The sequence below is a fragment of the Scardinius erythrophthalmus genome (genome assembly GCF_964197995.2).
Source record: "Scardinius erythrophthalmus genome assembly, contig: HAP1_SCAFFOLD_227, whole genome shotgun sequence".
NCBI classification, from domain to species: Eukaryota; Metazoa; Chordata; class Actinopteri; order Cypriniformes; family Leuciscidae; genus Scardinius; species Scardinius erythrophthalmus.
The window spans coordinates 71,471-88,882 of NW_028296384.1; the positions used below are offsets into that span (position 1 = coordinate 71,471).

The window sequence follows — 17,412 nt, forward strand, 5'->3', positions numbered from 1 at the left end:
TATTTTATTATTTTTTATTGACAAATACTAGATTATATATTTTCTAATGAAATTTTAGCATAAAAACCAACATATCAATTATTAAAAGTGGGTGCGTCAACTTTTTGTGACGAAGGTCAGAACTCCTGTTATTACGTAGATTTTTTGAGGTGCACTCTTGTCATAAATTCATCTATTTCTGTTCCTACATAATTTATAACAAAAAAACAGTCCTAAATATCTATTTAGGAGTCTTAGAACTTTCCAACGATATATAGTTTGTCATAATTAGATTAGGATTAAATAGTAATATAGGGAAGTAAAGTTAGGCGTCCTGTATACGGGACGGTGACAGTTAAGGGGTTAAATCAGCAACTGCCAGTAGCAAATAAAATTTTGGGGTGGCACCCGGGGTGGCCAATCGCATGTCAGGGGTGTCCAGTGCCACCCCGGACCCCCCTCTGGCTCCGCCACTGTGTGTCAGCCTGTGTCTGCCCCGACCCGATTCTGAAGCAGCGGCGGGCCGGCACACTACTTTGGCTAATGTACATAGCGAAAACACTAGTTAATCCTCTGTTTTACCGATTTTTGTCACCTTTCGTAGGGATAGTGAGGGCGGGGGACTGATCGGGTCACTATGAATCTGGGGGGGTCATATCCCCCCCGTCCCTAGTGCCATCTGCGCCCCTGCTTGTCCTTCTAGGTGCGTTTCCGTTTGGTTCTTCCGGAGCTCGCGTCGTTGCGGGAGATTCAAACGGTCGGCTTGCGAGAGTTGCTGGAAACTTGGGTTAACGTTCGTTTCACTCGTAGTTGGAAATGAATGAGCACGAGACGAGACTAAGTAACGCAAGGAGTCGGAGGTACGACTAATACAAAAACAAAGTAAAAGTAAAACAAAAAGAGATGAGACTCAAAACAAGGACGACAGGGCTAAAGCACTCGGATCTTGTGATCCGTAACATTTAAAGTGTGAAACAAACACACCTTCAGGGCGTATGGGAGCCAATAAGAACATGAAATTATCAGGAAATTAACTAAATGTAATGTACATTAACGAATGGGGAACGACGATTGGAGTTTATAAAGACCAAACATGGTAGACATATGATTTGTTGAACCATAGCATGTAAACAGGTTTAAAACATTAATCCAAAACTTCACAAGAACATAAAGGCAAAATAGCAGGAAAGTCATTAAATGAGACATAGCAAGAAAGTCATTAAGTGAGAAAATTAGATGCATACATATTTCTCAAGTGGTATAGGATTAGGCCTACATGGTTTAGTGCGGAGTGTTCTGGTTCTGATCTGGTTACAGGACAATATTGGGGAACATTCTTAAAATAAACACTTAGAAGTTCAAAGCTACACACTAGAAAGTCACAACTATAGAATTTAAAGGCTAACATGCATGCATACTGGATATACATCTCAGACTTATTTATATTCGGTGTTAGATACAAAGGAGTGTGTGTGTGTGTGTGTGTGTGTGTGTGTGTGTGTGTGTGTGTGTGTGTGTGTGTGTGTGTGTGTGTGTGTGTGTGTGTGTGTGTGTGTGTGTGTGTGTGTGTGGAATGGCATTCCGGCCACCTGGGTTTCTGGCTTGGAGAGAGAGAGGTGCGAGTAGATCCGCAGCCATATCACCCTGTAGCCCAAGACTGGTTGCCCACTGGTGCTCACCCTGTGGTCTGTGTGGGCCCCAGTGTAGTGACGGGGACACTATACTGCCAAAAGAGCACCGTCCTTCGGATGAGACGTTAAACCGAGGTCCTGACTCTCTGTGGTCATTAAAAATCCCAGGATGTCCTTCGAAAAAGAGTAGGGGTGTAACCCCGGCATCCTGGCCAAATTTGCCCCTTGGCCCCTGTCCATCATGGCCTCCTAATCATCCTTATATACTGATTGGCTTTATCACTGTCTCCTCTCCACCAGTAAGCTGGTGTGTGGTGGGCGTTCTGGCGCAATATGGCTGCCGTCGCATCATCCAGGTGGATGCTGCACATCGGTGGTGGTTGAGGAGATTCCCCCCTTCTATGTAAAGCGCTTTGAGGTCTCAGAAAAAGCGCTATATAAATGTAACGAATTATTATTATTATTATTATAGATAAGAATCCCTTTGAAACCATCTCCTTGAGTTTTGAGATGTTTTCTGTTGAGTATTACTCTGTAACAAACGTGTCAAAAGAGATCAATTCAGTCCAGACTCATGGCGCCATGCTGTAATTTAAATTCATGAGTTTAAGGGTTAAAAGCTTCCCTAAAATTTATAATGACAAGTCATCGTGAGTTTTGTCCATACGCTACATCTCTATGAGCCTAGTAATTTTGCAGTTTTATGTTAAGTAATAGTTCATCAAACCATAGCAAATAGTCACCATAAAAACATGAAATTTGTGGAAAGTTCCTCTTATAATAGTACCGGAAGGAGATTCAGAGTGTTGTATCATAAATTCAGTCATTTCGATGAACAGCTCCACCCAGCTAACTACTTATGAAAATATGAACTATGCAAAAAAAACTGATGCATGTTACAGTAGTTCATTTAGATATGCAGTCATAAAATTTGGAAGCATGTGGAAGAGGTATGGTCCCTGCTTTTATTTGCTGTTTATGTGCTTTTCATTCATGCTATAAAATCAACACTTTCATGAACACCATGCAGTAACTATAGTCCATAATAGACAAAACAATTATGAGTAAATATGAGGTTATAATTAGTCATATTTTGATACTTTATACTTCTGCTGATCTTTATATAATAGCTTTTATAGTTCACTGTTATACCTGAAAATGTTCACAATTATTAAAAACTATTGAACTATTGTTATTAATGTATTGAAAAAAATCAGTATGTTATATACTATCATAATATTTATTAACATATTGAATGAGATTTAAAATGTAAAATTCCCTTAATTGTTAATTTATTGTGCTTCAGTCATTTTTATTAGTTTCTGTTTTTGGGGATTGTGAAAAATTCACAGAAACGCAGTTTCTCCCATCTCTGAGTCCGAAGAGGGCCCGGAGAGCAGTGGGGGGAGAGAATCCTCACCACTGTCATCTGCCTCTTCTATTGCCAGCGGGCAGCAGTGTGGTGTTCGAGAACGCATCCAAGCCGCCTCCTGCACTTCCTGCTCCGTGGAACCAGGTAAGTGTTGCACAGCACACTTAGACTCCGCTACGGGCCACCTCCCAGAGAGAGCCCCCCAAGCCAAGTCCCTGTGTTCCACCTCGCTGCCCCACTCCGGGTACGCCTACGGTCCCTTTGGTCTCGCTTGTACGGTCTCTGCGAGCCTGGTGAGCGCTCCCCAGTCTGTCTGGCTGGCTCATTCGGACCATCAGGCTCGGCTATGTGATTCAGTTCGCCCGGTGTCCCCCCAAGTTTCGGGCCATCCACTCCACTACAGTGAGAGCAGCCGATGCCCATGTCTTGTGACCGGAGATCACAGTTCTACTGACGAAGGACGCGATAGAGCCGGTCCCTCCAGCCGATATGAGGTCAGGGCACTACAGTCCCTACTTCATTGTGCCCAAGAAAGGTGGTGGGTTACGACCGATCTTGGACCTGTGAGTTTTAAATCGGAGCCTCCACAGGCTACTGGTCAAAATGCTCACGCAGAAACACATTTTTGAATGCATTGAATGTCTCGATTCTTCCTCAACACAGGCCGTTTCTGCACTTTGCGTTCGAGGGTCGAGCTTATCAGTACAAGGTCCTGCCCTTCGGGCTGTCCCTGTCTCCCCGTGTCTTCACGAAAGTCACGGAGGGGACCCTGGCTCCATTGAGAGAACAGGGTGTTCGCATTCTCAACTATCTTGACCAATGGCTCATACTGACACACTCTCGAGATCAGTTATGCGAACACGGGGACCTCGTGCTCCGGCACATCAGTCAGCTGGGCCTTCAGGTCAACTGGGAGAAGAGCAAACTCGCCCCCATGCAGAGGATCTCTTTTCTCGGTATGGAGTTGGATTCGGTCGCACAGACAGCATGCCTCACAGAGCATCGCGCTCAGTCTGTGCTGAACTGCTTGAACACCTTCAAAGGCAGGACGGCGGTCCCACTGAAATTCATATGGCAGTGGCAGCGGTAACGGTAACTCCGCTCGGGCTGCTCCATATGAGACCGCTTCAGCACTGGCTTCATGGCCAAGTCCCAAAATGGGCGTGGCATCACGGCACTCACCGGGTGACAATCATACCGGCATGCTGCCAAACCTTCAGCCGTTGTCAGACCCCTCGTTCCTGCGGGCAGGAGTCCCCTTGGAACAGGTGTCCAGGCATGCTGTGGTGTTCACAGACGCCTCTGTCACCGGCTGGGGTGCCACGTACAACGGGCATGCATTGTCAGGGGTCTGGACGGGCCCTCAACTGCATTGGCACATCAACTGCCTTGAGTTGCTAGCAGTACGTCTTGCTCTGAGCCGCTTAAAAGAGGCCGCTACAGGGCAGATACGTGCTACTCCGTACGGACAACACTGTGACCATTGCGTACATCAACCGTCAAGGTGGTCAACGCTCCCGTTGCATGTCGCAACTCGCCCACCATCTCCTCTGCTAGAGTCAGAAGCATCTGAGGTCACTTCGAGCCATGCATGTCCCCGGTGTGCTCAACCGTGTGGCTGACGAGCTGTCACAAGTCTTGCTCCCGGGAGAATGGTGACTCCACCCCAAGGCGGTTCAGCTGATTTGGAGAGAGTTCGGGGAAGCTCAGGTAGACCTGTTTGCCTCTTCAGAGACCTCCCACTGCCAGCTGCTTTACTCCCTGACCGAGGGAACACTCGGCACGGAAACACTGGCACACAGCTGGCCCCGGGGCCTCTGCAAATATGCATTTCCCCCGTGGCTTACCAAGCTCAAGGCATGCCCTGCCTGCTCAAGTTGCATGCTCACTCCATGAGAGGTGTTGTATCCTCCTGGGCGCTGGCACGTGGCTCCACACTGACAGATATCTGTAGAGCTGCGGGCTGGGCAACACCTAACATGTTCGCTAGATACTATAACCTACGTGTAGAGCCGGTCTCCTCCTGTGTTCTCACCACCAGAGAGGCCCGGATCTGTCGGCTTGCTGCACTCTACTGTGCTCCATATTCTCCAGACTGAAAAACCTTTGAGTCCTCCAATACCCTCGGCCCGGACATGGCAGAGTGTCCGGTGCCAGGCCTTTATCTGTTGAATCCTTGAGAACCGGGTTTAGGCTGGGTCCCATATGCGTGACCCTACGGCAGGGGTGGGCAAACTTTTTGGCTCAAGGGCCACACTGGGTTTTAAAAATTTGACAGAGGGCCGGCCCAGTAGCAGATTATGAAGCACGATCTCATGAAAGTGCGTATCTATACCACAAATTTTATTTCTCGTGCCATTTATATGCCAAAAATGTTTGTTTTTTTGCGTGCATGCTACACACTGTAAACCCCTTGATTAGGATTAGGGGTGTGGAGTGCGTGCCTATTACACACCATAAAGTGCGTATCATATGCACGCGAAAACATATTATGCACTACAAATACAATTCGTGGTATTCGCACTTTCATAAGATCAGGCTAAGCAAACAGACAACGTTGTGGTAATGTCTGTGCGAAATTCAACAACTGAGAGACGACATTCTGACAATACATTTTTTTATGCTAGATATCCCCCATTTAGCATGTTATGTTTTGATGTTAATTTTTAAAGTTGTTAGATAATTATAGCCTATACTTTTTAAATATTGTTTATCCTTATTATTATTTAATGGCCTAACAGTAAATTAGAAACAAAACATCTGCAAGTGTACACTTAGAAGAGTAAAAATGACAGGTTACGTTAATTCAACTTTATTAAAACTGAATGGCAATTTGCACTTCCAAAAGTCATACATTTGTGGAAATAAACGAATATACAAATTTATTTTAAGAATAATAAAATAAAACATAAAAGGCAAAGGCAGATCAGAACATTTAATGAAAAAAAAATAAATAGCAGACAAATCAAAGGAAAAACTAAGGTGTGCAAGCGGTTACCAAACATTTTTTTCTCTGTGAGTTTCCAAAAAAGGAAAAAACATTAACGTGCAACAAGTCTATGCGCTTAAGTCGCTGTCTGTTTGGTTTCCATGGTGACGCGTCATTGCTTGTTACGTGACACACCGCAGCCACAACAGCGCTGAATGAATGATGATCTGCTTTTATGTCATTTTTCCTTTTTTACATTTGTTAGCTATGGCATGCATGCAATATCTGATATTCCGATTGTGAAATATATGCAACGCAATATATATATATATATATATATATATATATATATATATATATATATATATATATATATATATATATAACGCAAAGTATTGCAAGAAAAAAGGCAAAATTAATGCGATCTTAAGACAATTTTTTTAAATACTCGGCGGGCCGGATTAAACAGCCTAACGGGCCGCATGTGGCCCGCGGGCCGTAGTTTGCCCACCCCTGCCCTACGGGGATCCCATATGTGTATTCTCCACGGCTGCTCCTAATCGAAGCCTGTGTCTTTCCCTTGGGCTAAGTCATCCAATATTCATATGCATTACAACCTTCGTGCTAGTCCATATGTATCTTTCCACATAATTCCTTTGAAGATTGTGGCTTCCGCAGCATCCCTTCCCTCCATAGAAAGGGTACACTTTCCCAGTGTTATCCAATAATTTCACTGTATGGGTTATCTCGGGACAACTGCGACAGATACACTCAGTGTAAGCCCTCTCCTATCGTCCTTCCAGGCAAGAGGGTGTAGAGGCTTACACAGGGCGCTGGATGGGGTGCAGCAGCTGTGGCCCTTGAGTAGGGATTCCTATTCATCGGTCTCAACATGGTGTTGACTGACCGACCGAAGAGGAACGTCTCGGTTACATATGGTAACCCTTGTTCCCTGAGGGATGGAACGGAGATGCCACGTCCTGTTGCCACATCTGCTGCTGCCCGCCGGGGCGGCCAGCTTTTCAGGCATGGCTCTTCAGCAAAAAACTGAAGTGCAATCACACCAGCTGCTCGTTATATACCCGCGCTGCGAGGCTGCACAGCTGATGCAAATGATTGCACGCCAATGTACATTGGCTTGTTTTAGTTTCACTCGAAGTAGATTTGCCTCTCTAGCGAGATTCCTATTTGTCGGTCTCGACGTGGCGTCTCTTTTCCCTCCCTCAGGGAACTAGGGTTACCTGTGTAACCGAGACGTTCTGTAGAATACTACGATTACATAGCAAACATTGTGAAAGAGGTTTTAGTGGAAGTCAGACAGGAAAAACCGTCATGGTCACTTTTGTACAACTTATTCATGAGATAGATCAGCTTCATAACATATTTGACTGTCAAATACATACAAAAACTGCACTGACAAATGGTAATTTGTGTGTGTTTGATATTAATACCAATTGCAAACAATTTGATCTTTTATTAGAATGGTGTTATTGTCACTGGCTGTGTGTGTCTGGCGCTACAACATACTCGGCGAAAACATTGCATGGAAAAAATAAGTGTAGTGCTACTCAATCTTTCGAAATAATTAGGACTGATTGTGGCAAAAACTAATCCAAGGGAGATTATTTAACATTTTAATGCTTCTCTTTCTCCTTCTTCTTCTTCAGATGCGGTTTGACTCCGGATAGAGCTTTAATGTGTCGCATTAAAACAAGATTCATTCTGATGCTCACAATTACATTATCGTTGTTTACTGTGGCTTATATCTATTTCTCTCTCAAGCAAGTTACGCACCATCACACAATGTTTAATGTAGTAAATCAGACTCTGTCCTATACTGAGGGCTTGTCTGGCAAACATTTTTTCTGGAAAATCATGCAAACAACTACAGCACTGAACAAACCCACTGCATCCATTAGCACCAAACCCATTTCAGTGCATTATCATGTAGCTCATCCAAGCAACTATCATTTTATTCTGGATTACCCTGACAAATGTCAGCAGAATCCGTACCTGGTCTTGATGGTCCCTGTGGCGCCCCATCAGGCAGAAGCTCGTAACGCCATCCGGAGCACGTGGGGAAATGAGAGCACAGTCCAGGGGAAAGCAGTGATGACTCTGTTCTTGGTGGGTTTGACTGGAGGATCCGACTCTGAAAAAGCTCAACAGCAACTGGAGGAAGAGAGCAGACAACACAGAGACTTACTGCAGAGCAATTTTGTGGACTCGTACTTCAACCTGACCATAAAGACGATGGTGATCATGGACTGGTTGGCCACTCGTTGCCATCAAGCCAATTTCAGTATGAAGGTCGATTCTGACATTTACTTAAATTTGGAAAACTTGATGACTCTCCTATTGGCATCCAACACACCCAGACAGAACTACATCACTGGTCGTATGATGTGGAAAGAGCGTGTCATCAGAAACAAAAAATCTAAATATTACGTCTCAGAGGAGCTGTTCCCCGAACCGACATACCCCACATATACGCTCGGACTAGGATATGTTTTCTCCAATGACCTTCCCAAAAAAATAGTTGAGGCTTCCAAGGACGTGAAGCACTTTAACATAGAGGATGCATATGTGGGCGCTTGTCTGAAACGGTTGGGCATTAAACCCTCACGCGCAGCAGATCCTTCTCAGTTTCAGACCTTTATGAAGGATCCTAAAAGTCACAACCTTTCCAATGTCATTACAACAATTGCGAGGTCACCGAAGCAGATAATAGAGTACTGGCAAAGTGTTGCAAAAAAATCCCACTGACATTTTTGTCCTGATTCCCATTTACAAATTATAAACATGCTCAATTTAAAGTGGTGAATTCAAGTCATTATGTGTTGCAGTTTCAACGTATTTTTGTATAAATTTACACAAAAGGGGCCGTATTCACAAAACATTTTATCTTACCACTAAAGGTCCTTGCACACCGAGTCAGAAATTTTTGTGTGCGTTTTTTCGTATTTGTCATCCTAAAAATTCGTCCTTGCAAAGAAACCTTGCACACTGAGTCCGATGACTATTAATTTACCCTTAGCGAAAACATTTGCAAACCAATACAAAATGGAGCCTTCAGGGAGTGAGGATGATTTTGTTGTCCTCTCTTCATAAAAAGAGGGGGGGGGGGATATTTGGTCCATCCCGAGCGATTCAAAGTTTACTTCAGGATGTCAGTGGCTCAGTTTGATGCTTTGCTATCGATACTGGAGCCACATATTAAAAAGACCACCAATTTCTGTGAACCATTTGATCTGAACCAATTGAACCAATTGATCTGAATTGAACCACAGCACAGAGACAGCGCTCATAAAGATAATAAACGATATTCGCTTAAATACTGATTCAGGCAAATTATCAGTGCTGGTACTACTCGATCTCAGTGCTGCATTTGACACTGTCGATCATAACATACTTATTGACAGGCTGGAAAACTGGATGGGGCTTTCTGGGATAGTCCTAAAATGGTTCAGGTCATACTTAGATGGGAGAGGTTATTATGTGAGTATAGGAGACCATAAGTCTGAGTGGACATCCATGACATGCGGAGTCCCTCAAGGCTCAATTCTTGCGCCACTCCTGTTCAACCTGTATATGCTCCCAATGAGCCAAATAATGCAACATAACATCATGACTTTGCGTAAACATACACGCCACTTTCAAGTCAAGTGGCGTGTTATTTATACGCATTTTGAGCTATCCGCGTGTATGTCCACGCCAAAACGAACCGTCATCTTCCGCGTGTATGTCTACGCCGTTAAACGTCCGAGTGATTCCGCGTGTATGTGTACGCCGTTAAATGTCCGAGCGAAACGGAGCAAAATGTATATCTACATCTGGGGAGCAATATTTTTTTTCATAGGATGGTAGGGGAACACTCATAAATGGTATTAACCCCAGTGACGGGTAGGTTTAGGGACGCGGTTGGGGTAGGTCATATATATTTATATATACAGTAGCCTAATGTAACGTTAAGTCAACGGCATTGATAAACACGCTGAAAAGCGATTATGCGTGTTGAGAACACGCCAAAAATGGAAATACGAATTGGGGTGTCATATATACGCCATTTCATGAGATCAATCTGAATAATGAGAAACCAAATTGCTTACCACAGCTATGCAGACGACACACAGCTCTACTTAGCCCTATCGCCTAACAATTACAGCCCCATTGACTCCCTGTGCCAATGCATTGATGAAGTCAACAGTTGGATGTGTCAAAACTTTCTTCAGTTAAACCAGTGGTTCTCAATTTCAGTCCTCGTGACCCACTGCTCTGCACATTTTGTATGTCTCCCTTATTTAACACACCTGAACCAGATCATCAGCTCATTAGGAGAGACTCCATGAACTGAAATGAGTGTGTCAGATAAGAGAGACATACAAAATGTGCAGAGCAGTGGGTCACGAGGACTGGAATTGAGAACCACTGAGTTAAACAAAGACAAAACTGAAGTCTCAAGGTGAACGCATACCTTCACTCTAGGGGTCAAACAACTAAAAATCAAGTTAGGAATCTTGGTGTGACACTAGAGTCAGACCTTAGTTTCAATAGTCATGTCAAAGCAATAACTAAATCAGCATACTATCATCTGAAAAATATTGCAAGAATTAGATGCTTTGTTTCCAGACAAGACTTAGAGAAACTTGTGCATGCGTTCATCACCAGCAGGGTGGATTATTGTAATGGACTCCTCACTGGCCTTCCCAAAAAGACCATAAGACAGTTGCAGCTCATACAGAACGCTGCCGCCAGGATTCTGAGCAGAACCAGAAAATATGAACATATCACACCAGTCCTCAGGTCTTTACACTGGCTCCCAGTTAAATTTAGGATTGATTTTAAAGTATTATTACTGGTATATAAATCATTCAATGGCCTAGGACCTCAATACATTTCATATATGCTCACTGAATATAAACCCAATAGATCACTCAGATCATTAAGATCATATCAGCTAGAAATACCAAGGGTTCACTCAAACCATGGCGAGTCTGCTTTTAGCTATTATGCCAGCCGCAACTGGAACCAGCTTCCAGAGGAGATCAGATGTGCTCCTACAGTAGTCACTTTCAAATCCAGACTCAAAACACTTCTGTTTAGCTATGCATTTACTGAATGAGCACTGTGCCGTTGTTCGTCTGACTGTTTGTACTGTACTGTACTGTATTTTATTTTTCTAAACTGTTTTAATTATTCTTATTTGTTTTTATTATTTTAATTTCTTCTATGTAAAGCACTTTGAATTGCCATTGTGTATGAAATGTGATATATAAATAAACTTGCCTTGCCTTGCCTTGCCTTGCCTTGAACAGTTCTGGATTTTGGCGTTCACTTATAGGCCCTACTTGGCTCTGAATTGTCAAAACACCTCTCAAAATGCTTGCTACGGATGTGATTCTGTAGCATGCATTTTGAGAGGTGTTTTATACATTCAAAGCCAAGTAGGGCCTACAAGCGAACGCCAAAATCCAGAACTGTTCAAGTTTCTTATTTCCTGCATAACTAATAAGGAAATACTGAAGAACTAATAGGTAATTATTTATTAACACTTAAGTCACTACTGTTAACTAATAAGGAAAATGTGTTAACTAATCAGTAATAGAATTTTATGATTGTGTTAAGTATCAGTTATCAATCAATAACTAATGAATTCTGTCATACCTCCTGAAGAACTACTATTCATTTTCAAAATTACCTTAGTAAAAGTACAAAGGTAATTCATTTTTCAGACTGGCTAAACTGACTGTCTGCTAGCGGTCTCGCATCATTAAGGTCAGATAAATCCCATCACATAGAGCCTCTTTCACCTAGCTATCATCATATAGAGACTGTGTCTGTTCCCCGAATTGGGAAATCCAAAAAAAACGTCCAAACCCATCTAAGGTTAAAAATTTAATTGATGTTCAACAAATAAAAAACAGCTATAATACAGATGAGCAAATGCTAAAGCTTGGGTTGCTGAATATTCAATCCCTTACTTCAAAAGCACTCATTGTTAATGATATGATTTCAGATAATAACCTAGATGTGCTGTGTTTGACAGAAACCTGGCTAAAACCAAACAATTACATTACTTTAAATGAGTCCACCCCGCAAGATTACTGTTATAAACATGAGCCTCGTCTGAAACGCAAAGGGGGTGGTGTTGCTGTAATTTATAGTAATATTTTCAAAACCACTAAGAAATCAAGTTTTAAATATAATTCTTTTGAAGTGTTGGTGCTTAATGTAAAAATAGTATAAACGATAAATCACATTTGAGATTTGTGCTGGCTACTGTATACAGGCCACCAGGGCACCATACAGACTTTATCAAAGAATTTGCAGACTTTCTATCAGAATTAATATTGACTGCAGATAAAGTACTAATTGTTGGTGATTTTAATATACACATCGATAATGGAAAAGATGCATTGGGTTTGGCATTAAAAGACATTGTAAACTCAATTGGAGTTAGACAACACGTGTCAGGACCTACTTGAGGCGGGGCGGTGTAATTTGAGACACAAGCCCAAGTTGTTTACTAATAAGAAAGTCCGACTACACCACCCTAGGAGTTAACCCCAGGGAAAATACTCAAACATTGAGCAAAGCACACAGGTTCGGTTCCCTCATAGAATTAGACAAGAGACGTGAGTAATGTACAAAAATACAAATGTTTATTAATACAAAAATTATTTAAAATGTTGGACACTAAAAAAACAACAAGAGACACTGAAACCCCACTTCAAACAAAACAAAAAGAAAAACATACAACCCAACTTGGTATGTAGCAGTTATGTGTATATGTAAAACAAAAACTAAATAATACCGGCAGGGCTGAGGCTCCCAACAGCAGGAATCAATGTGGAGTTCGGTTTTACAAGGCACAGGTCCATGCATGCACACGCACACCCGTGCAGTCTAATCACACTATCAATCACTTAAAGTGTACACCGCATGCGATAAAGAAGAACCACCACCACCACAAGGAGGAAGAGCAATCCAACCATGGGACCCCAGCTCCTGCAATAAACAAATAAAAAGAATAAGATACTATAGAAATTAACATAGAAATGATATTGTGGACATCACTAATGAAGCCAGTCCTCACAGCAATGAATGTCAATGACAAACAGACATAAGCAGAATAATACAAAAGAATCAAATAGTTGGTCACCTGAGATTACTAGGCTACAAAACAACTTGAATTCAGTAGATGATCACACACAAATAGAGTTACACTAATAGATGATTGATAACATGCATCCCAAGCTATGAGCAGTTAATTGGTTTTACCATAATAAAGATGAAAGAAAAGAAAAACAAATCAATTCAACCAAACAAACTGTACTTCCACAGAATTAGAAGTAATAGAAAACGCACAAAAGAAATAACAAACAAAAAGTTGAAATCAAAGAAAAAGAAACAGAGGGCAGCTTAGCTCCCCTACAAGCGGAAGGAACTAAATAGTCCTCCCACACAAGTCAGAAATATGAAGCAGGGAAGGGTTGCACCAGCCGTTCATAAGTTCTTTCTTAAATTGGAATGTAAAGTCCACACTAGAGGCTTAGTAACTACTAGCTAGTTTGTAACTAACTCTGAACTTTATTCCGTTGCACCATTTGGTCGTAAGGCAGAACGTTGCTAGTAGGTCGTAAGCTCTCCATAAAGTAATGCGTAGTCGCATAATATGACGTTTAGCCTCGATGATACAATAGCAGCCTTCAAATACATGAGCAGATGTTGTGTTGAAATGCTGTGCATTTCAGTTTATCCTTCATTCTTTTGCCTCACGTTACTAACGGTAAAAATAAGTTTCCATTAAATACGATACTTGATCATGAATAGCATAAGTGTTTTTATATGTAAATAACATTCAGAAACTGTATTTGAAATGAAATGAATAAGGATCAATAAATAAATATTGATACAAAAAAACATAAGAAATTACGTTTATTGATTATGACTGATTTGACATGCACAACATGGACCGATGCACACAGCGCCACGCTGTTTAGGATGGGTTCGTGTTAAAGATAGCCGCTAACAAAGTAATCTATTCATATAATGTTCTTTCTCTTAAAATGTAAGCGAGTGTAAATGTCAGCATAATCATATATGTCTAAAGAACTGAAGTCTGTCAGGTAAAAGAAGAGCTTATTGATGCAGTTCAGTCTGTCTGATATTTTATTCCATCCGTTACTCCTGATTGGAGGCTGCCGTAAATATTTAGTTTATACGTAGAGTTACGCTTCAACTAAGTTTAATGGTGCAACGCAAAAATATTTAGAAGTGCGTAAGTCGTAACTTAGTGTCCATTTACGTCAAAACTTGGCTAAGTTATAACTTACGCACAGCTGGTGCAACCGGCCCCTGGGCACTAAAACGCCACAATAAGAGCCAAACGAGCAGTCCCCTTTTATTTATGGTGATGATCGCGGCAGCGCGGCTGTATAGGTCGCAGCACTTTAACAGCGTGAAGACAGCAGCAAACAATCACGGCATAGAACGAAAGGGAGAATCCTATAGCGAACACAAAAAAAGATGTTACCAATCATAATACTATCCCCACTCCCAATTATAGTTATGTACTTTAAACACTTACCATCAGGATATCACGCCAAATAGCACGCTTTATAGACACGGATTGGTCACAATCATACCTTATGTACTTACAAAGCACTAAATGGTTTAGCTCCGCAGTACTTGAGTGAGCTCTTAACGCATTATACCCAGACAGCAAGCCAACATTGAATAAACATTGTTTTTCCATCTGAATCATCATTATGGTTGATATTGAAATTTCAATTCAAAATAAATGTTGAATCACCATTACCATATCGATGAAAACCTGATGTTATTAATGTTGATGGCAACAATATTGGAACAACATTGATCTATAGTTATCTTTATGATTGATTAAGCATTGATTTTTGGTTTTACCGGGCGATCGCTGAGTGTGTTGAAAAGTCATTGATTATAGAGCTTTTGTGTGGCTCACATGTGGACTGTCTCTTGAGTAAACTGCCACCAGCCTATCGCGACAGTTTTGTTGAATACTGCCGAAGTCGGGGTATTCTCCAGACCGGCACCGACAAGACCTACACACTACCTGATTTCGCTGACTGGCTCCAGATCAAGTCCCAAGCAAAACGTATCTCTAGCAGAGCTGCGGCTATGTTCCAGAGTGAAACTCTGAAGCCCCCTGGTAGAGCTAGAGGAGCACCTCATCCAAGAGGACAGCCAAGGCCAGTTCTCCTGACACGTGAGAGTGTAGCGAATACTCCTGAGTCGAAAGTCCAGCTCCAAGCCCAAGCCATACTGTCCCCATTGTGACAACAGGGATCACTACCTCAACTCTTGTGAGGCATTCAAGAAGTTGACTACCTCTCAGATTGTATCTTGGATTAAAAATGGTAAACAATGCTGGAGATGTGGACGGTCCCATGCTGTAGAGTCTTGCAACCTCAAACGTCCATGTAGAATCTGTAAAGAGCTACATCTTACAGTTCTTCACGATTTCATTAAAGATACCACCAGTGCTGTCCTCGCCGTCAGCCTCCCATCGACCCGGGTTTACTTGGACAGACCGAACCGTACACCCAGAGTCATGCTGAAGGTCGTCAAGGTCCTCCTTCACAATGGACACCACACAATGGAGGCACATGCCGTTCTTGATGATGGGTCAGAGAGAACACTCGTGCTTTCCCCAGTTGTGGAGCAGCTCAAGCTTACCTGTACCCCAGAGTTACTTCATTTACAGACTGTTCAGCAATCTCACACAGAACTTGAAGGTTCGTCCGTTTCTTTCGAGGTCTCAGCAGTCACCAAACCCATGCAGAGGTTCACTATCCCCAATGCCTTTACTGCAACCGGTTTGAGTCTTGCAGAACATAACTACCCAGTGGCTGCGCTCCAACGAGCTTATCGTCATCTGAGAGATCTTCCTCTTCCCCCTGTTGACAGAGTCAAACCACTACTCCTCATTGGTTCTGACATGCCACACCTCTTAATGCCGATACAGCCTGTACGCAGAGGACCAGACAGAGGTCCAATAGCCATCCGAACACAGCTAGGATGGTCTCTTCAGGGTCCCATGAGCCCCAAGCAGCCCTCACAGTGTTATCAGCAGTGCCTTCATATCACCACCACTCCGCTTCATGATGATCTGATTCGGCATGTCGAGCGTCTCTGGCAGGTCGACACCTTCCCATACAATGAGAAGATGGTCATCAGGTCCAAGCAAGACAAAGACACTCTCGCTATGCTCCAGAAAGCCACCACCACTGTGAACGTAGACGGCGTTCAACGTTATGCCACACCATTGCTCCGACGCATGCCCATGACCATGTTCCATACCGATAAGGATGCTGTCCTTCCTAGTCTTCGAAGTACCGAGCGCAGATTGGCAAAAGATCCTGAACTAGCAAAAGCCTACTGCACTGAAATCTGCAAGTTGGAATCTGCTGGATATGTAGCCAAGATAACCACAGAAGAAGCACACAATACCTCAGAATCCTGGTTCATTCCGCACCATATCGTACAACACAACGGCAAGAACAGGATCGTCTTTAACTGTTCATTTCAACATCAGGGTCAGTCCTTGAACAGTCAGCTGCTTCCTGGTCCGATGCTGGGACCCTCCTTGTTAGGTGTGCTCCTGAGGTTCCGACAACACACGGTGGCTGTGAGTGGGGACATAAAAGCTATGTTCCATCAGGTACGCTTATTGCCCGGGGACAAGCCAGTGTTGCGGTTTCTTTGGAGGAACATGTGCAGAGACCAGGAGCCTGAGATATATGAATGGCAGGTGCTTCCGTTCGGAACTACCTGCAGCCCGTGTTGCGCCATCTACGCCCTCCAGCGCAGTGCCCAGAACCACCAGAACGACCAGGTCAGTCTGGTTAACATAGTTGAGAATTCCTTCTATGTTGATAATTGCCTGCACAGCACTTCGAACTCTGATGAAGCTAAGGAGGTAGTTGATGGACTTCGTCAACTACTGTCTGAGGGAGGCTTCGACTTAAGACAGTGGGCCTGCAACATACCCTCTGTCATCGAATATCTTCCCGCAGAAGCCCGGTCTGCTAACAGTGAACTGTGGTTGACCAAAGCCAGTACAGACCTACAAGAACCCACTCTGGGCCTACGGTGGGACTGTCTCAGTGACACCCTTGGTTATAATTTGCGATCAACCGAGCCTCTAGAACCTACCATGAGAAACGTGTACAAGACCTTGGCCAGCCAGTATGACCCGCTGGGTTATATCATCCCGTTTACCACCAGGGCCAAGGTTCTCATCCAAGATCTCTGGAAGTAGAATTTGGGCTGGGATGATCCAATAACACCTTTACAGCTAAGAGAGAAGTGGCTAACATGGATACAAGAGATCCCTAATCTGCTTCAGCTGCAATTTCCTCGATCTTATGCCCCAGCCTGTGCTGATTACCCTAGTGCCATCCGAGAACTCCACGTATTTTGCGACGCCTCAGAAAGAGCATACGGCTCAGTGGCCT

At 43.1% G+C, this 17,412-nt stretch overlaps 1 protein-coding gene across 1 annotated transcript; it reads left to right on the forward strand.

Annotated features, from left to right (window-relative positions):
• Positions 1–7,786: 7,786 nt before the first annotated feature.
• LOC308686383 (beta-1,3-galactosyltransferase 2-like) lies at positions 7,787–8,677 on the forward strand (the record flags this gene model as incomplete). The annotated part of the gene is made up of 1 exon (XM_081394806.1): positions 7,787–8,677. One exon carries the CDS (start codon positions 7,787–7,789, stop codon positions 8,675–8,677), a length of 891 nt encoding a protein of 296 aa, XP_081250932.1.
• Positions 8,678–17,412: the final 8,735 nt, after the last annotated feature.